Here is a 20,733-nt window from a genome sequence, read left to right as displayed (position 1 = left end):
TGACATCAATTTAACAAGCTTAAATTGTGAAGCCACTTTTATTTTCTTTGAAGAGGAAGTGTGTGCAATAGGGAGAGAGTGTACACAGCACGTGCACTGCGTTAGGATTTTGGCTGGTGTCAGTATCTTGAAAAAGCAAACTCAGGCAATTCTGAGTTTTTGCCCATGCCTGCTGAAGAGCTCACCTCAATGGTTATGTGTCCTTTTGGGAAGAATATGTTGGGGAGAGATGCTAGTTTATTGGTGGGACACAATGCTTTTCATTTTAAGCCCAAGGGGAAGGTGGTTGAGAGAGCAGCACTGACAGTATCTCTATTTACCAGGAACAGCACTCAAAGTCAAGTGTACCTTCTACTCAAGAAGGATAAGTGAAGTATGTAAAGAGAGTTTCGATCTTACAGGGATCCTAATTTATATCATCAGTACTCTTGCAAAAAAGGAGGGGGAGAGGAATATTACCCTGATTGTTAAGAGGCATCGAACCAGACTTGGGCTATAAAGTGACTTCTGCTGTGGTGGGGCTTCAGCAGCCAAGGGGTGGAGGCATTATCCTGTCCATAGAGACAAACTGGAGAGGGGAAGGAGGTGAGCCCTGTTACAGGTTTAAAGGACATGGGTTTGTTTAATCTAGCACTGACAAGCCTAAAGCAGGATTTAAACTTAGATAGCAGTCTGTTAATCAGTGCAGGAAAGGGGAAGTTAGTTCCCTTTCCAAGAGCTAGCTCAGGCTGGCAGCAGGAAGCAGTGCTTCAGCTGGTGGCAGCAAAGCACAGGAAGAGACTAATCAAAAGCTGCCAGGTTTTGTTTTCCTGGGTCAGTTACCAGCAGTGCTGGTGGGCTGCAGGAGCACTAGTTCACATGGGCTGGGATCTGGGACTTCCTTGGGCAAAGGTGCTCAGTCCAGCATTCCAGCAGCTCCCTGGGAAGTGCAGCTGTTGCTACCAGGATGGGAGACACAGCATTGGTTGTATCCCACAGAAGCCGGGTAAGGAGAGGGTTTCATGGGGTGAGGGAGCCAGGAGGGTGAGGAGCAGGAACCGGCACAGCAGGGAAGACCTGCCTGGAGGTGGCAACTCCTCCTGGCCCGCCCCTTGGCAACAGACACTTGTATCCAGGGGCCTCAGCTTGTCCCTCATACAGAGTCTCACCAAGACAAAGTGGAAAATTTTGACAAGTGACATCACTTTATTTTGGAAGTTGATAGGATTTCAATGTGAACTGAAGAGACTACGGAGTTAAAAACTGAAGCTGCGACAAGCTGAAAGTAGAAAAATATACTGTATGTAGATACAAAGGCTTGTTGAACTGGTTAACATTATAAAATGTACCAAAAGTTGTTTAAATAAGCACACACAATGTGTTAAGATGCATGCACTTCATCCTCTGAACTCCAGCTAAGCAACAATTTCTGATGCAGAAAGCTTCCTATCCCAATTGGCAGGGGAGTCTGAGGAAATAAAAAATCTTCCCTGACTTCCCTGATTCTTGGGAAACTTGGTTTACCTGAAGCAAGCCCTAATCACAACGGAGCCTGAAGCAAAATGAAAGTGTTACACTCTGTGATCAGAAGTGAGGAAGGTGTCTGAATTCCCTTATGTGCAGGGCCTGTGATTTGAGGGTGCCAAATGAAATGTCACTGGTGTCCCACTTCCCCTGAGCTTTCGAAATAAGCTGAAGAGACAGATTCCTACCTCTGCTGAGCTTCACAGTGACTGTTGGGAGGGAAACACATTGAAGATTTCTTTCTTTTGCATGTTTTCCATCTTCATGGTTTTCATCTCACACCTGAAGTGAGGCAGTACCACAGTGGCCAGGCTGACAGAAAAAAACTCCCACACTACTGTTTCTTCTAAAAAACCCAAACATGTAACATTTTTGAGTTCTATTGAACTCTATTTCTCAAAGCACTTAAAAGCTGAGGCAGAAGCAGCACTACTGGAAGATGGGCAAAAGAAAAGTACTTCTTTTTTTTTTTTTGGACCACTCAGACTTTAGACCGTGTCTACATTTTCATTCCAGCTTAAGAGGCTGCATCTAGGGCACCAGTTCTTAATTTAAATAGACTTCACTCCTGCCTCAAACCAGTTTTGTCTTCAAATTTTGAAGCTAAATTAATTTTAGCTTAAAATCAATTGTATTCTCTTCTAGAAAGTCTAACTAGGTTTTGGCAGTAAAAGTACCGTATTGATAACGTAATAATTAAACAATGAGTTTCTGATTTCATGTTCACTCATAGCAAAAATGAAGAGTTGAGTATAGTTGAGACAGGTTAGATCTTTAAAAAAAAACAAACAACTGTACCATCCAGGGTTAAAAACAGCAGCAGTTAAATGCCACCAGTGTGAATTCATTAATCCAGCTGGCAGATTATTATAAATTGTATGAATCTGTTGTATGCAAATGTTGACATCAGGCTTTAAAAGCCATCTAAAAAAGTTCTTTAAAAAGACACTGGTACAGTGTATTGCACTTGCAGACAGTTACTTCCTGCAAGATCCCACTTGTAGTGAGTTAAAGTGCCCATTTTCTCAACAGGAACAGGAATGTCACCTTGTCTACTAGATTTTGACTGCAGCAGAACACACTGAATTTTCTTTTCTTGCATAATTTTGTGCTTGTGTATTGTTGGAAGGCTATACCCTGATTAAAGGAAAACACTCAAGAGCATGAAGGCTTCCAATTCCTTATCCACTCTTCCTACAAAAAATAAGTACCACCCTATACCCGTAGATACAAACAGCCTTAGGCTCTCTTCAAACTGTGCAAATTAAATATTCAGAAAGAGTCTCCATCAGCATAAATCTGGCTTCCATTCTGCTCGATGCCACTCTTCAGAGGTCAAAGTCAGTCTGTGAAAGCAGACCCATCTTTCACTTGGCAAGCAAGGACAGCATCATGAATACTGTGAAACAGCAACTCTCTTGTTACAGCCTTATCAAAAAAGTTCAGTCTTGTCAGCTCATTCATAACAGGGCCTACAAAACAAAAACACAACACAACATCAGCAAATAAACCCAAGTGCAGAGATGAAAGGCAATGGCATCTCAGGAAGAAGATAACAACTTATTCTCTTACTTGCTGTTACTTAAAATATTTAAAATAGCCAGATGGATCCCATGCTACTTCTACTTCAAAGAGGCAATTCTCTTATCCAGACATACACAGAGCCATATTCTTGGCAGAAAATGCTACAATTCCAAATATTGGAATCTTGGAACATTTCAGGCTTTTCTTCTTATTACATTACTACAACAACTTCAAGACACAAAGTTTAGTGTAGCATTTACAATTGGCCAGCTGGAAGAAATGGGAGCATGATCTAGTGCTCACAGTGTTCATTACATCAGTGCTCTACTTTCACTAAAGTGAAGGCTCTAATGCACAGGGACTTGCTTTTCCTCAAATCCAATTTTACGTGCAGTAAGTGCTGATTCTACTGAGGCACCTGGCAGCAGAAAATCCGGGAGCAGAGGGAAGGAGATAAAACACAGTGTCTCCCATAAAACTCACAAAAAGAAAAAAAAAATCTCATCTCACCACTACAGTAGGCAATGTAGACACAGACACCAACTTCTTTGTATTCTTTTATAATCTGCAACAGAGTTAAACTGAAGTTAAATGCAGACGTATCATTGTACACATCACAGTTCTGGAAGCCAAATACTGAGAAAGCTGCACAGTCCACATTCCCCAGTATTCAGCTAAAACTTAAAGGATTAAAACAGTGATTAGGTGAATTATTGGATTGTATTTGAGTGGGCAGTCATGTCTCATGCTTACAGGTTCCCTATTAGGTATCTTAAAAGTTTTCTATGGGCTTTTCTGGGGAAAAAAGCCCTACTTACTGATTTTAGTGTTTTTGCTCCAACTGAATCCACAAAGTTCACCGGGGTAAAATCCAGAATTAAAGAGCGAATGTTGGTTTTGGTCTCCACAAAATGTTCATGCTCATCAGGAGACACGTCTTGTACAGCAGAATCTGCAAATTTTCCATTCACGGGTAAGTCATCATTTGCTATCTCGTGTTTTACACTTGCTTCTACGTCATTAGTCTGGGAGAGAGGATAAATAAAGCTTAATGACAGTCAGTGCTTCTTCAATGTAGATCCCCTTCCTCCCCGAACTCGGCTGTTCCTTAAGCCTTTAGAAGGTGTTCAGCTTCTAATCCCCACAGAAACTGGCTTTGCTTGCACATGTACTTCCACATCCTGCACATATCAGGGTTTATTCTCTCATGCCCAGCCTTTCGACAGTCACATACAAGCAGCTTAAAGCTTCACTCTCAGGAGTGAATTACCCATTTCCTTCAAACACTGACACCTGTTCATACATTTTTACTCCATTTCCTTGTCTTATCCCTGCTGATCCTGTCAAGCCCTATATATGCAAAAGAAACAAGAGCAATTGGGCTCTCAAGTTAGGCCTGGTTTTGGTTTCTCACTGTAAAAAGCACATGCCAGCTCCCACCACAGAGATGAGTTTAAACCTGCATAAAGGCACAAGCATGTCCCAAACAACCCCTCAGTGTGCCTGCCCCACTTAGCCAAGCCAGGATCAGGAGGGTGGCACACTTTTATTACAGGGGCTGCTAATTTGAATTAATTTTATTATATCTTATTTCTACATGACCATTCCAAGTGCATGGGGAGGGGAGCAGAGGGAGAGTCCCTCTGATTTCTGCCAACACCACTGCTGAGACAGTGTGACAGTGTGGAGAGGCTCTGTGCCACTGTGTTCTACCTCAGTGCAATCAAGGTCCAACACAATTATCCAATCCAGCCATGAGCCTCTGATCCTAGCGCTGTTCCTTCAGTGACCTGTCCCCACTGCTTGCTCCCTAAGCCTTCCTCCCACTTGAGTAGCACTTTGCACCTTGTATAAACAAGAATGGTAACCCCAGAAAGCAGCATCTTCTCTGATAAAGCAGGTCAATATTTACCGAAGAACTCACTAGTTTCAACACAGCTTTCTTTCGGTGCTCATTTGCTGCCTTTATTTCCCTGGCATGTCGCTTCTGGGCTTTTCTCCTCGCTGCTAATATGGCACAAGGGTCCACTCCAGTCTGTCACAAGAAGAAAGCACAATCCGAGGAGATTCAGCTTGTTAGGATGACATTGCAGTATCAACTGGCACCAAATTAATCACTGTCATAAATTTAAAACACAAGCCTGCATTGTTCAGCTTCCCTTGGAAGGAGTAAGAGCAGTATAAAGAAGGAATAATCTTAGCAAGCACTGTGTTAACAAGATGAGGGAGAGATGCATCTCATTCTTTTCTTGAAATCAGAAAGTGCTGTGTTGCAACCGAATGCTGATTTGAGTGCAGAGAGCGAAGGGGAGAGAAGTGCATTTGGGCAGTAATCACTAATATCTCTTGTTTTGTGAGGGTCATCACCACCCACCTGTTTTGTATTAAGACTCATCATGGGAGCTACAGAAAAATTTTTCATAAGTTAGTACAGGTGCAATTGCGAGTGGGTCAGGCAGTTCTGCCATTGCCATTCCCACCCACCCAAACCACTGGTTAGACAGAGATGAGGCATACTCTGTATGCAAGTAATTTGTTCCCCATGAGAGTCATTAAATGCCCACAGTATTCCATGCTCTTACACTCCGGTAAAGTTAGTCACTGAACAAGGAAGCTTTTATTCCCATTTTGCTTTCAGTTCAGCGACTAATTTCCTTCTGAAAAAAAAGATTTGACCAGTTTGTGCTCTGTAAACACCAGACTTTCCATTCATGAACAGTCAGTATTAAGCTACACTTTGTTCATTCCCTCCCACCATGTTGTTGCCTCCTAAGATAATTTGTATTTGGCTGGAGGGTCACCTTCTCATATATCACTGATCACCAGGGGCCACAGGCTGAGAAACATTGTGCTAGGGACTACACAAAGGGATCTGAGTGTGTTTCAGAAGCCAGTTTGAATTTTCAAGACACAGACATTAAAGAATTTGTTTTACTCACCTTTTTCTTCAGTGCACTTGCATATGACTCACTATTAGCAAAATAAAGTGATGTATTAGATTGAAATATTTTTATTCCAGGATATTCTTTAACCTAAGGAAAATATTGGATGGGCACAGTTAAATATAAGAAAAGGACCTGTGTGATCACAAGACATACAAACATGCAGCAGAGTAACAGCCAACCCTGAATGTCTCTCAGCATATGTTAAATAAAGAAGGTTGGCATTGTTGCAAGCAAAGCGAACCAAAAGATCAGAACCTCCCCCTTTCCCAGTGTAATACTGCACACAGTTAATGCCTGGTAACATTCCTCCTTCTTTATAACAACCATATGTACAGTCATAAAAAGGAATTAAATATTCACAGTTTTCTGATGTTGCTATCCTGCAGCTGGTATTACCGTGAGCAAATCATGCAGATCTCTTAGCCTCCCTTTCTAAGGCATAATGACTTACTTCCCTCTTTCTCTCTCTTTCTTTCCTGACTCCTCAGGTACCAAGAGAACAACCTTTCAAATCTTTAGTTTTAACCAGACCTTCAGACAGGTCATACTTTAAATGCAGTCATCTCCAAAGGAGCTGAACTCTGACATTTTACATGCAAATGACCCAGCCAGCAGCAGAGCCAGCCTGCCATATGCTGCCAACCCCATTCTTTACCCAGGAGGAGGAAATGCTGACTGCATTCAGTGTAAGTGAAAAGGAGTCTCCTCTCCTTTACAAACAGCTATAAACATGCCCAATATACTTCTGCTTTGCATCATATTTAAAGCAGAACTGCTGGTGAGAGAATGTTCAGATTATAGCATCATTTTTTCACACAGGCTTTTACAGACTGGTTCCATAGTAAAGGGGATGTACAGCCTTCCTAGCAGCATCTCTGAGAACATGGCAGAGAGTGCAGAAAATTTTTTTTTCTGTTTGTGAATAAATAGAGCACGTTTATATCCATTACACTGACAAAATGTAATGTTTTCACCAACTTTTGGTTGAACAAGATGACATTTATAAGAAGGTAAGTGCATGGTGAGCAGTTGTTCCATTAATTATGCATATTTAATGAGCAAGGGATGAGTAGAGGCAGCGTGATGGTGTTTTGAACAGTCTGTGCAATTCTGAAGAACATACAAGTTTGGATCCTGTGTTCCATGGATTCCATGCAATACGGACGCACAGGTAAAGAAGGTGGTCTGGTATGCACTTATCTACATAGCAGGTTTAAGCAGTGGTATTCCTATACACCTTACCATTTTGAACAAGCTAGTACGATGCAACTAGTAAAAAGTTACTTTTGATCACTTCCTGGTCAAATGTACATGCAGCACAAAGAGCTCACGTTTTGAACAAAACAGTTTTTACTACTAAAACCAAATTCATCATTTTTCCCTTCAACACAGGTGAATGCTTGGCAGACAGCACTGTATGTGCAGTGTGGTAGGGCTAAGCAGCAAATTGCCACAGCTGCCTTTGCTCCACCACATTAAACTCCTCAATGCAGAAGAACACATTCCTACCTCTTCGTACTCTTCCACATCACAGTAGATGTCAGTGTCAGGAATCTGACCAAGGATTCTGTATTGAGGACTAGAGAGAAATGGAGACAAATGTTTCAGTATTATCAACTATAAAGAGGAAAAGTGAGTGTTTGATACTGATTAAAACTTATTTTAAATGGTTGTTGAGCAGGGCCTGTCGGGTACAAGAGTATCTAAACACGGTCAAATGCAGTCACCAGTTTATGGCAGAACACACTAAGAAGGAAGTTTGCTTCTGTCAGTGCAAAACCAGTTTTTAAACTCAGCACTGTAATGCTGTCATTTGTTGAAAAGCAAAGTACATTACTGTTTGCAAGAACAAAACTGTATAGAGATGGCAAAAAAATAATCTTATTCTGTAGAGTGAAAAATCTCACAATTTGCTTTCATTCCAATGCAGACCAAAACTAAGACTTTAATAGAGTTTCCACCTAGATGTCCCAGACCTTGAGCCCAGAAGCCTCACATGACAGTCCAAGTCACACATGCAAGAAGTCATTTCAATGTAGACCTGGAAAGCTTCACAGTAAAAGCTTTGTCACTTTCAATGGGGAGAAGTGACTTGAAAAACTACAAGAACAGGCACAGTTTTTTTAATAAATTAGAACCTTCTTATAAAATACCCAAATATTCATCTACTGATAACTGGACACAACTTCTGCTTGTCTATGACAAGTAGTGCACACAAAACATAATCATGTACTGAAATTGGTAGCAAGTAGATTTAAATTTTCAAACTCTAAGCATAAAAAAAAAATAAACAAGAAGATTAACCAGTATAAGAAATCAAAAATCTTCTGTTTATTACTGAGAGTGCAAGTTCATGCCCTCTAGAAATTTTGTTCTCAGAAAAAGAAAATATGAACCCTGGATCAGAGCCAAAGGACATGACCTACATTAGGAAGTAAATTCTACACTGCACGAAGTTGAAGAGGGGGGAATGGACTTCTGTTTATCGGCACCCCTTAAACAAACAAAAGCACACAGAAGATCAGCAAACACTAATTTTGATAAAGAAGAAATCTGACCTTTGTGTTCTGTAAATAACGGTTATCATTGCAAACGTTACTGCAGTAAGCAAACCATAGTCTAGTCCCAGGAAAAGAGAAGCCACAAAAGCTACCACCCAGATGGCCTAAAACAAAGAGAAGGTCTGAATTATTATGCATCCTTTCCTGTTAACAACAAAAACAATAGCATAATCCAGCCTCAAAACCCATGTATCACTTGTGTTCAGGAATAGGCTACAGTGTAATCCATCATGAGAGCAGACTGGAATTGCCTTAACCTTTCAGAAGGGCATAAAGGCTCAAGGTGCTCTAAAGTAACATCTGACAAACTGTCATATTAATGCCTTAACTCCTGTTCTCCAAGGAATCCCATGCTACCATCAGACTCCAAATACCTCAGGATTAAAAAAATAAATATTCAAGGCCCACAAGTAGTGTCTCACTTAGTTCCATCAGTCCAGGAGAAAAATGCCACCAAAATGTTCCCTCCAATGCACTCTTAATTCTGTCCCACTCCAGCCAGGTTTTTGGTTCATCTTAAAAGATGGCAAACACCCTCAAGTAGTTTTCTTTGTTACTCTGTTTTTCAGATTCTTCTCAGACATTCCCACAGCCTTCAGTGCAGTTCCTATAGCAACACTGCCAGAGCTTTGCTTTTACTGCAACCAAACTACTTCTGACCTGAGTTACAAGATTGTTGAACAACAAAAATATTCTTGTCTGCAACAGATCACTCTCCCAGGGTACTTACAGCATCATGTCTTAATGTCATCTGCAATGCAACACCAATTTGTAACTCCTTGATAAGTTTCTACCCTGTTTTGGGAGTAGCAACAAATGCAATGTAGTGGAATATAGGCACTGAGCTGTGCATTACTCACCAGTTCAATCTTACTGGTTCTCCAGAAGTGTGTGACATCTCCAAATTGTTTAAACATTCCTTTCAGGTTCACCATGACAATTGCTGCCAGCACTGTCTAAGAACAATACACAAATGCAATTTTCAGAAGCAAAATAAACCCAATGACAAATAAGAACTTCAAAGTATCACAAATAACTGTATTTCTATGCTTTGTACAACTGATATAAGTCCACTGAACAGAAGTTCTATTTAAAAACCCATAACTTTGTTCAGTGGACATATGCTTTTACTGCAGTTGCAGAAATGGCAAACTAGTTCAGTACAGTTTGATTTACTCTTTCCCAGCAAGACAAATCACATGCCTATGCTCCATGCTGCTACACTTATAGTGCCTGAAGCAGTAAATTGTAATCTCAGTTTCAAGTTTCTCTACAATATACTGAAACAACTCCTGCAACAGTCACATAGGTGTAACTCAAGGTCCAACTTCTATAAAAAGAAACAGGAATTGTGTACCATCCTTTGCACGTCACCAGAAACAATTTTTTTTTAAAAAGTCAGATTATACTTATTCACATAAATATATTTTTATACAAACAAGTACAAGTGCAGCAAAACCAACTCATTATGCTGAACCCAGCACCAACCCTCTACTGGCCAAGCTATTACTTTTAAGTTTTGAACATCAATCCAGAACTCCTAAGCTGCAATCAAATGTGGGCAGCAGGACCAGAGCAGTGACCATCCCCCTGTACGTGGCACTGGCGAGGCTGCACCTCAAATTCTGTGTTGAGTTTTGGGCCCCTCATTACAACAAAGACATTGAGATGCTGGAGCGTGGCCACAGAACGGCAGTGGAGCTGGGGAAGAGTCTGGAGCACAAGTCTGATGAGGAGCAGTCAGGGAGCTGGGGGTGTTTAGCCTGGAGAAAAGAAGGCTCAGGAGTGGTTTTATCGCTCTCTACAACTACCTGAAAGGAAGGTGTAGCAAGGTGAACTCTTTTCCCAAGTAAAAACTGACAGGATGAGAGGTTTGTACTGGATAAAAATTCTTCATGGAAACAGTTGTCAAGCATTGGAATAGGCTACCCAGGAAGTGGTTGAGCCACCATCCCTGAAGGTATTTAAAAGACATGTAGATATGGCACTTGGGGACATGATTCAGTGGTGGACTTGGCAGTTCTGGGTTAACAGCTGGACTCAATGATCTTAAAGGTCTTTTCCAACCTAAACAATTTTAAAGGGGAATTGCTTGTAGGTATCATCTTTATGTTCTAAAGACAGAGTCCAGGGTATCCAATATTAAAAAAAAACAACAAAAAGCATGCTGGATCTTTCAAAACATTATTTATTTCTAGGTTAACTTACAGCAAAAATCCATACAAAATTTAAAGGCTCTGGATCACGCGCTAACTATGTTGCCTATTAACCCTCCTAAAATCTCTAGTTTAAGCAATACTCATGGGACTCTGTTCACTGACAGTGCAATGCCTAACATGCAAAACACCCTTACCTGTGGAAGAGGTTCAAAGAGGTATCCAACAGCCACAAGTACCAACAGAACCATAATTGAAGAGAGAGCACCTGCAATCTGAACGAAAGAAGCCAGAAATTATTTATAAGTGCCCTTAAGGGGCAATATTACTGATTAGCAATCCCTTGTGCTTTCAATAAGGCTAGTTGTTCAAATGACTTTTGATTCTCCCTCTCAGTTCACAGATTTTAGCTGTTTCTAGCTTTCTATCTTGGCCAAGTCTGGATTTGAAACAGGGGAAACTCCAGTTATTTATTCTGGCCCAGGCAGAGAAACACGGTTATCTAGCTAAGCTTCGGGCTTTAGTTTTGGAGCTCCAGAAAGAAAACTTTGTTTTGCACAAAATTTGGGTTTACATACCTGAGTTCTTCCACCAGTGCTTTCCTGAACAAGACTCCGAGACATTGAACAGGTGACTGAAAAGGTTTGGAAAAACGACCCCACAGAATTGCATATTCCCAAGGCAGTAAGTTCCTGTGTTAAACAATAGAGCAAAAAGAACTCAGAGGCAGTCATACCTTGCAGCTGTACACAGCTGGAGCTATCCATACATATTAACAACCACATCTTATTTACAGTGCTTTCTAGCAACTTCATTGCTGAGAATAAGCAACCTAATTGCACCTTATACTTGTGGTTCTCACACATGCAGAAGTTGATGCATGTTAAATCATCTGTTAAATAAAGTCTTTGATGAAATATGGGAGACATTTTCCATCTCTAAATGTTACAGGAATGAATCAGTCTGAAAACGAAAATGAATGACAGCATTGCTTGGTTTAAGGATTCCTTCAGCATGGGGAGAATTTGAATTTTAACCCTGAATATACATGGAAAATGGTTTCTCATGCAAAAACTATTCTTTGCTTCCCACCCTAAACTATGTGTTTAAAAACCACAAGCAGCCTTGCCTATGTTTCCATGGATGGTAATCCACTGCTCTACATGAAAAAATCCAAACGTGTGTCCACTGCTTCATCAGGAAGATCCCACATAAGAACTACTACCATAAGTAAGATCAGAGCTCCATCTACCTCAGCACTGTGTTTCTGATGCCTAAGAAATGATTTGCTTGTAGCAAAGCCTCCCCAGGCTACTCTGCCTCTTGTTATTTGTGACTGGTTTGTGTCGTACATTTTCAATAGTTCTCAATGAGTTTTTCTCTTTGCATTTGAAAATCCTTTTTTTGATTCATTTAAACACTTTGCATGCACTGCATACTGTGACAAGGAGTTCTACAGTTTAACACCCAGGAGAAGCAGCATCTGGCACCTCCTGAGGAAAAGATCTAGATGCTTAACTCAGGTCAGTGATGATTACTTTAACATAAATAGAGCAGATTCCATTCATGCAGCCACAGATTTGTCCTCTTCTCTCTTTGGGTAACAGAGAACAAGGACATTAAGGATGAGATGCGTCTGATCAGATGTAGAACTCTGCAGGTAGAAGTCATTTAAAGTCCATTTACTCTCAGTGGAAGACTAATTTTGAGAAGGGGGAAGAGCTGATCTGTGCTGCATCAGATGCATGCTCTAGGAAATGTTACAAGGGAGACTCTTTGTCTCCCTTGACACTACAATGGTATTGACAAATAATCCAACTCCAATATTTATTCTAAATTGCACAGAAAGGACAGAGTAGGTGAGGATGAGATATCATTTTAGATTTAAGGAGTCCCTAAATATAGTCCTTGTTATTCAAACCATGATCAGAATGCTAAGTAGTGGACAGGGCCAATTGTTGCCCCAGAAAATAAGTCACTCATTTGGAATGGATAGGAATAAGAAGAAACTATAAAACTTCATTGGAACTTCTAAACCCTAGACAGTAGTTCTTTGACACTCTGTATTTATCTGTAAGGTTCTGTATTTATCACATGGGAACTCCATGCTTTGTTCTGTTACAGACAGCAGAGAAAATGTCCAACAGGACAGCAAAGTCAAGTAATGTCTGTCTCAACAATTAATATTCATGCACATGTCCAAGTGTAACAGAAGCAACTTTCCCAAAATGAAGCTAAAAGTGAAACGAGTTATTTAAACACAGTCAGAAGAACTTAAAATAATTACTGGCCTTTAAATGTGTAGGCCAAAAGCCTGACCCAATTCCACTATTACAAAAAAACCCAAAACATTTTTGCCATTATCCCACTCTACTTCAACTACGGCACAAAGGTGCCTCTGAGAATTCTCAGCAAAGCAACCTCACTGCTTTTACCTGATTCCCATCGATGGTGTAACCATGTTTAAGGGCAAAGATCTTGGCCATTGATACAGCCATTGAAAATCCAACTATTGCTATTGCTAGTGCATCCACAAATATTGCTGGGATGAGCTGAATCTCAGGAACTGCTGGTGCACGTAACCTTGGAGATGAAATAAATAATTAGAAGTTAATATAATAAAAACTACATGTAATACAGAAAAGGTATAGTTTTGATAAGAATGTATCATCCCTACCCTTGAGGAATATTCCCAACAACATCAACTTTGTATGACTTATTCAGATTCATTCCAGCTGAAACTCCTGTGCCAATAATGACCTAAAAATCCACAAACACATGTAAACATTGTCTAAAGAGAAGTAAAGCCACCTGAAGAAATATAAACGTTAGCTGATTATGAGTAATACATACAAGGGATTACATTTATTTGTCAATCAGTTTTTTAAGAGTTAGAGGCTAAAAAAGCAGATAAAAAGGAGGAATCATCTCAATTTTCCATCCATCGCATCCAACTCATCCTGATTTTATAAAGTTTTTTTTGGAAACAGTTAAATGGAACAGGCTATGGTATGATCTGAATCACTCAAATTCCCCTTGCCTGAGCCAAGCTCAGGTAGATTAGCGTTTTGGAAAAATTAAATGCAAGGACATTCATGCCTGTGTGCACTGCCTTATTTTTATGTGCACAGCCTGCTATCTATAAAGAGAACTGATGCGCCAACAGAGAAAGGAACAGGTCTAATATCACTTTGTGACTGCCTTACTATCAAGCAATACTCTATTACACCACCTCTCTCTTGTCTCACCAGCATCCCTTTTCTTTGTGTCTTCAGTTATTCCCTTTCTTGACTCCATTTTGTGCAGGTTGTTTGAGAGCTCTAGGAACTAATTATCGAAGAACTAATTTTTAAATCCAATCCCTTTTAAAGGTGAATGGTTGTCTGAGATGTAGGCTTTATGTGTATTAAGTGGTTTGCTTTATCCATGTATTTTAAGAACAGTTGTTTGAAACAGAATCAGTGCTGCAGTCAGTTACCAGCCTCAGAAGCAGGGAAAGGAAGGTTAAGTAGTAAGTCCTGCTGGTTCCTGTTCTTCTTTCTACTACTGCATTTCAAAAAGTGAGCAAGCCCTGCAGAACCTCTGAACAGCCATCTGGAAGCACCTTCCTTCAGGAGGGGTTTCTGAGCTCTTGGACTCCAAGTGGGAAATGCTTCTCAGAGGTCTGTCTTGTAGAGACCCACTCAGGTGCCCAAACTCCTGGATAGAGAGGGTTTTATAACAAACATATCTACCCATTGCCATAGAGGACTATGGGTATTTAAACTGCTTTTCAATTCTTCTTTGGGACTTTATGCCAACCATCTGGCCACGCCAGTCCTTAATTTTAAGAGTATCCAAACCTTTGACTGGATCAAGGCTCAAACAAATTATGTTCCACAGAAGTTACTCCCAAGCTCAGTAAGATATGATAGAACATGAGATAGTTTCCACAGCTTTAGAAAAGCTATACAATTTAGCCACAGAAGTTCACAACTGGCTTACCACAATGATCTCCATGGGAATAGGAACCGGGAGCTTCTTCTTAAACCGGTCATTGATTTCCTTGCCAATCAGCAACAGAACAATGCATGTTGATCCAACAATCAAGGCAGCAATATTGGTCATTGTTATATTTGAAAGCACAGCAGCTATGCTCTGCAACACAACAGAAGCATCATAATTATTCTTAAGGAAATATAATCTTCATGGAAGTTTGCCACAAATGAGCAAATTACACAGTACTTTTTGCTTTGGTTTTATTCTGCATTTATAACCACAATGAACCAGTGCCTCACCAAAATTCCCATTGTTCCCACAAGACACAGAAGACCAGAGTATCTCAGTGAGAGAGATGTACTTGCAATCATTTACATCAGTCTTTTTGCCCCCCCAGAGGGGGCAAAAATTTGGAGAAAAAACTATAAAAGGGGAAAAAGTCTCAATCATGCCTCTTATCCTCAACATTTTCACACATATTTCACATTGGCAGCTACCTGAAACCAATAAATGCAAACTCCTTTTAATACCTTAAAATATTCTTTGGCAAGTCACATCTACTTAGAGCTGCATAAACTGTTCTAAAACAATAAAGCTGCTGATACAACCACTGAGGTTACCATAACAATATGATTAAATAACAGTGATCCTGCAACACTGCTGAACTGGCCATTATTCCAAATACATTTTAATTGAAAACACTATTAAAAGGATGTTAGAAAAGAAGGCTTGCTGGTACACCCAAGTTGCTAGAGGGTAAATGATTCCCCATGCAAATCACTCCTCCTTCTTCTCCTGCATTAAAACAAACAAATAAACAAACAAATAAATAACCTCTGAAGAAGTCTTTGAAAGAAGATGAACATACTCTTCTTTAAGCAGATGGAAAATCACAGCAGTTGTCAGGATATTATACATTCAAGATGTCCTGGTAGCATACGTCTTAAATGTAAATCTTTCCTCCTATTTGTTTGGCAATTAGTTTGTCTGGTTCTCAGATAAGTGAACTAAACAGCAAATTTTGGAATTAATCATTAATGCAGACTTGTTTCCAGAAGGTTTGTTATATCTGCACAAACATACCAAAAGATTTCCACAAAGTATTTTCTATAGCCTACCCGTAGTGGAAATCCTAAAGCTTCATTATTGCTCAGCCATCAGTCTGCTCAAAGGCTGAGGTTTTCACAGACATCTCAGATTTTCCCTTTTCTTCCATTCAGGAGTGGAAAGGTTCTGAGAATCATATTTCCTAGCTCTGCAAAACATGCCTGGTCTACAGTGAAGCACTTCAGTAGCACATTTTCCCCCAGCGTACAAGAGACTTCAATGAACAATATCTGTTCATATCATAAAACTACATTCAGCAGCATCCTAAAATCTGCCCATCTCAGATTGTGCTGATCTATGAAGTCACACTTGAGTTGCACTTTCAGATATTCACATATTGCTGTGGCACTTAAAGACTTCACATCCAGTTTTCAATACTGAAGCATTATTCTACTTAGTGGCAACATAATAAAAAAAAAAAAACAGGAACAAGCTTAAGTACTAGATCCAGACAAAGCAGAATTTGCATGTTTAGTAAACGCAGATACTCACATATACAACTGAGAGGGGTCCACTATATCTGCTAGTCTTGATGCCAAGGAAATATTTTAATTGAGAAGTAAAGACATGAACTGCAGCTGCAGTAGTAAATCCTCGCACCAGAGGCTCCGTTAGATAGATGGCCACAAATCCAAATCGAAGGAAACCTAAACACAACTAATGCAGAAGAGAAGTATTAGCCATGTGACTCCCATGTAGCCTGAACATCAACCCAAATATAGCACACAGGGCACAAGACACCACTTCTTTCCTCAATGCCCAAGCCAGATCAGGCAAACCTGAACTTTTCTAAAGCCACAGTTCTGTAAGCAGCCATCAATGCACAGAATCTTCCATGCCACTGGCAGGTGCAATGTGGGAAATGAGTAAACATATGTATTTATGTCCATAAACATATTATGGACAAACATATGTGCATTTATGGACAGATTAGAGAACATGAGGTTAAGTTTTTCTGATGAGATAGGAAAAAAAGAAAGGGGAGAGGATCCCGTATTTTCCCAGTCCAGCAAGGTGCCAAAGACCTGCCTCCAATGTATCCCTCCCCATTCCTGTTGAGGCAGCCTGTGCTCCACACAGGGCAGTGCAGAAGCACGAGTCTATTGACAGGGGATCCACCACGAACCAGCAGTAGCAGCAGCACCTGAACTTGCCCTTACAGCAAACTGTGAGCACGTACCTGGATAATTCCTGAAAGAAAGGCGAGAGTCACGGCTACCTGCACCCTTCTGGTATCCCTAGCATCTGTAACATTAGTAGAATTAAAATCCAGAGAAATCATTTCATCAGGCACTTCTCTCACAGCAACACCACCAACCATCATACTAACCACAGCAAAGGTGCCTGAAATAAGAGGGAGAGGAAAATAATTAGCTAAAATCCTGGCAATTTCTTTTTTCTAAGGAGTGGTTCTTATTAAGAGATGTGTGGAATTAAACTAAAACAGAATTTTCTATCTAAATAATGTTCTTTTTAGTCTCCAAATCTGCTCCAGTACTTAGCACCATTAAGGCTAGTTAGATGGTGAATACACACCTCTGCAGTAAGTAAATACCATCATTTTTTTTCCCATCTCAGTTTCTATTATGCAAATTAAAGATTCATCCTGGCCATACAGACAACTGATTGCAGTGATGAAATTATAGGTCAGGAGCTCACATTTCTAGATCTAATCTGATAAAAGATGTTCTTACATTCCTTTCCAATTGGAGCAGATAAATTAACAATAAAAAGCACTGCTTATGTTTGACACATTTGTGTTTCTCCTATTTGCCCTAATTTAAATTTATGGAAAATAACTACACTTTGTATTTCTCCAATTTTATTTTTTACAACTTTATTAAACACATACACACAGACAGACTTTCAGTTATCCATACAGATATACCTATTGATATGTGCTTGGATGTTCCAAAAAAGGTATATAGAAAAACAGGATAAAATGAAGAATATAGGCCAAACACTGGGGGAACAGCTGCCAGCAAAGCATAGGCTAAACCTAGAAAACAGACACAAACATGTATGTTAAGCAAACAACATAAAGAAACCATCTGAAGCAAAGGGATTTAAGCCTACTATAACTGAACTCAATAGGAAATCTAGTGACTTGTCACAGGTTTAAAAAAACATGAGGTCTTGCAGGGAATATTCTTTAATGTGCATAATACTCTAGGGCAGTGCCTAGAAACATGATGGGCTGAGCCAGGAAACCAAAGTCCCTAATTACAGGCACTGCAGGTGTGAGTGTTTGCGTGTACATCTGTGCACCTGGGCACTCACTGTTTCGCCTTTGTGGGAGAAAGTACTTCTTAACAGCCAACAAACAATTTTTGTTGCTTTTGTTTTCATCTGCCAAAGACTGTGATTAGAAACACTCAAATACCCATTACCACGTGTTTGATTTTCTCCTCTTTTTCTGATCAGACATGCTCATGGTAACCTATAACCGATTAAACACTTCCCTCCTCCCTCACCACAGAATGACTGGGATGACATAACAGTTTCCACAAAACATACTTCAAAAAATGTAAAACCATTTCTGTCAATCTGTAAGGTCATAGAGGTTATACAGCCTGGTACCCCTGACAAAAATGAAGTCCTTTTTGTCATTAAGCCCTGCCCAGTTCCATGCAGTGGAAGTTCAATCCACACTGTTCCTCTTGGCAGGGAGGACTGGCAAGCACAGTAACAGAACAACAGCTCTAAGGGACACCAGGGAAGGGACACTTTCCATGGTGCTCCCCCCTCTGTGTGACTCATGGGACAAGGCTCACAAGCACCATGTGATATGACATGTAACTGTCCCAAGCAGTTCCAGCAAAATCCATAGTTCTACAAGCTTGTGTTAATGAGAATTAAGACACCACAACAGAACAAATGGGCTTCAAGGAGAAAACCTTGTGTCCTGGCTTGGCCTGGTTCTTCTGCACCTTCACAGATGCAGGCTGGTAAGACCTGAGGAAGTTGTGTGCTCTTACCACACTTGGACAGACTAGTACACATTAGCACCAAAAGGCTCAATGGCCCAGTACAATTACAAAAGGAAGCAAAGGTTCACCCACCATGGAAAGCCAGTGATACCCATAAACACCTCTCCCTATTAATTTAAATTGGGAGACAAAGCATCAGGTTACAACAAAAGAACTAAACTAGGAAGGGATCTTCTGTCAAGATCCTTTGTGCAGGGATCCACATGCTCTTGTTCTATAACTCATAGACAGGGCCTTGCTCATGCCCTAAGAAATGTCTCAGTCCTAGCCAAGAGTTCATATTCCTACTAGAACTGGACTGGGGGTACCATTTATTGTCTTGCAGCAATGAGCTTTTCATTATGTACTTCTGAAACTCATCCCACATATGTTCTCTGCCCCTCATGACAACAGTATCATCAAAACAGTCTGTACTGTAACAGCCTGGCCTTTAACATGATGCTGAACTTAACAGCAAAAGTGACCAGATCTGAAAATCAGTGGTCTCAAAACTGGGAGGGTGGGTCCATGTGCAGTTCCTGATATGAATACTTTTTTATTCCTTTTCTTTCATTTATATTGGCATTTTTAAAGGCTGTCAGTGCCAAGGAACTAAAAAAGATATTGACTTGATAAGAGTCAGGCTTAAACACCGTGGTCACTGTAGTTCTGTCTGGAATAATTCCCAGTATTCTTTGAATTCATGTTTGCTTTAGTTACATCCATTCCAGAAAAATAAAAGTTCGACTTTTGTCTTTTTAGAAAGGGAAAGATTAGGAGCAGTTTAAGGGCATGTTTGCAGTCATCAAATGAATAATGTTTACTTTAAAACAGAGTCACAAAATTAAGTATAAAGTTCACTGCTGACCACTTAAATTTTAGTGTCCTTATCTGGTCCTAAATTCTGTTTCAGTATTCAACTGGTAATGTTTGTGTCTAGTAGATGACAGATTTCCCTGACAGTTAACCAGTTATCAGTTTAAGATAAGCTGATGCTTACATGCATGTAAAAAAAATAACCTTAATTATAAAATTTACACAAAACCAGGAAGCTACAGAAATAAATGAACTACACAGACTAAGTTATTTCTCTGTTTTACTGAGTTACCACCTACTAAAATCTAGGTTTCTTGGATTTACAGATTAATTTTTCAGACCTTCCTCAACCTATAGAGGAACAAGCAAGGTGCAAATGTGAAATAAGTCAACACACAAGTAAACTTATATATGCTTAATTCCACTGCTCCACGCATCAAGAACAGAATGGTGAACACTGGCTTTCTCTTTGTCTTCCATAGAAGACACTTTTGATTTATTTCCACCATGTAAATCACTGCCCACTACTATGGTTCCAGCTTCTAGCCTTAAGAGAAAAAGAGGGATGAGTCTTTGAATTCTTGCATGTCTTGCAGTCTCTGGTTGAATTTAGTTTGGTTACTTTACAGTAGTTGCTCTCCTGAAACATTCTCTAGAGGTCTGTTAGACATTGCTCCCCTCTGTAGGATTTGCTATGACTTGCAGAAGGATGAGATCAGTACATAATTGGGTACATTCTGCAAAACTTTAGACACACAAACTGTGAAAAGTTGTTCTGTCACTGAGAGCTGTGGGTATTGATCAGAGAGGAAGCTTCTTTCAGAGCTTGCTGCATATCACTGACTTGCAGTTTTAAGGGAATCATCATGATGGGCTGGTCTGTAGAATGCCATACTGGTCTCCACACACACCTGAGATACACATCTTGTTCTCAGGAGCACCTGGTTCAGGGAGCCAAGCACTACCATAAAAGCACACACAGAAAAAGCAAAGAAGGGATAATTAAATCCAGAGGTACACTCACCTTGAGGAAGCTGCATAACTCCAGTGCTTACACCTGAGATAATGTCTCCTAATAAGTATTCCTTCACTGGGTAACGAGGAAGCCATTTTAAAATTGGTAAGAAACTGTAAAGATGAGACTTGGCTTTCTTAGAAGTACAACTGAAAATAC

At 40.1% G+C, this 20,733-nt stretch overlaps 1 protein-coding gene across 5 annotated transcripts in view; it reads right to left on the bottom strand.

Annotated features, from left to right (window-relative positions):
• Window positions 1-1,162: 1,162 nt before the first annotated feature.
• The window catches only part of SLC26A5 (solute carrier family 26 member 5), a 32,511-nt gene continuing 12,940 nt past the window's right edge, over window positions 1,163-20,733 (bottom strand). Inside the window, exons 3-19 of one of the 5 annotated variants that reach the window (XM_018068072.3) lie at window positions 20,584-20,723; window positions 17,663-17,773; window positions 16,955-17,118; window positions 16,267-16,431; window positions 14,674-14,826; window positions 13,367-13,449; window positions 13,125-13,272; window positions 11,268-11,381; window positions 10,887-10,964; window positions 9,394-9,489; window positions 8,531-8,637; window positions 7,482-7,551; window positions 5,967-6,059; window positions 4,940-5,062; window positions 3,846-4,052; window positions 3,538-3,592; window positions 1,163-2,975 (exon numbers count right to left, since the gene is read on the bottom strand). In XM_018068072.3, the coding sequence (XP_017923561.3) occupies window positions 2,845-2,975; window positions 3,538-3,592; window positions 3,846-4,052; window positions 4,940-5,062; window positions 5,967-6,059; window positions 7,482-7,551; window positions 8,531-8,637; window positions 9,394-9,489; window positions 10,887-10,964; window positions 11,268-11,381; window positions 13,125-13,272; window positions 13,367-13,449; window positions 14,674-14,826; window positions 16,267-16,431; window positions 16,955-17,118; window positions 17,663-17,773; window positions 20,584-20,723 (2,038 nt within the window). In that variant the 3' untranslated portion in view covers window positions 1,163-2,844. Of the gene's footprint in view, window positions 2,976-3,537; window positions 3,593-3,845; window positions 4,053-4,939; window positions 5,063-5,966; window positions 6,060-7,481; window positions 7,552-8,530; window positions 8,638-9,393; window positions 9,490-10,886; window positions 10,965-11,267; window positions 11,382-13,124; window positions 13,273-13,366; window positions 13,450-14,673; window positions 14,827-16,266; window positions 16,432-16,954; window positions 17,119-17,662; window positions 17,774-20,583; window positions 20,724-20,733 lie in introns of those variants that run through there. The other 4 variants (XM_018068073.3, XM_018068074.3, XR_001920086.1 and 1 more) reach the window with 4 other exon arrangements.

Source organism: Manacus vitellinus, unplaced genomic scaffold (genome assembly GCF_001715985.3).
Source record: "Manacus vitellinus isolate BGI_N305 unplaced genomic scaffold, ASM171598v3 scaffold_13_pilon, whole genome shotgun sequence".
Classification (NCBI taxonomy): Eukaryota; Metazoa; Chordata; class Aves; order Passeriformes; family Pipridae; genus Manacus; species Manacus vitellinus.
Note: the sequence above shows the minus strand (reverse complement) of the source record. Positions and strands in the feature narration are given on the sequence as shown.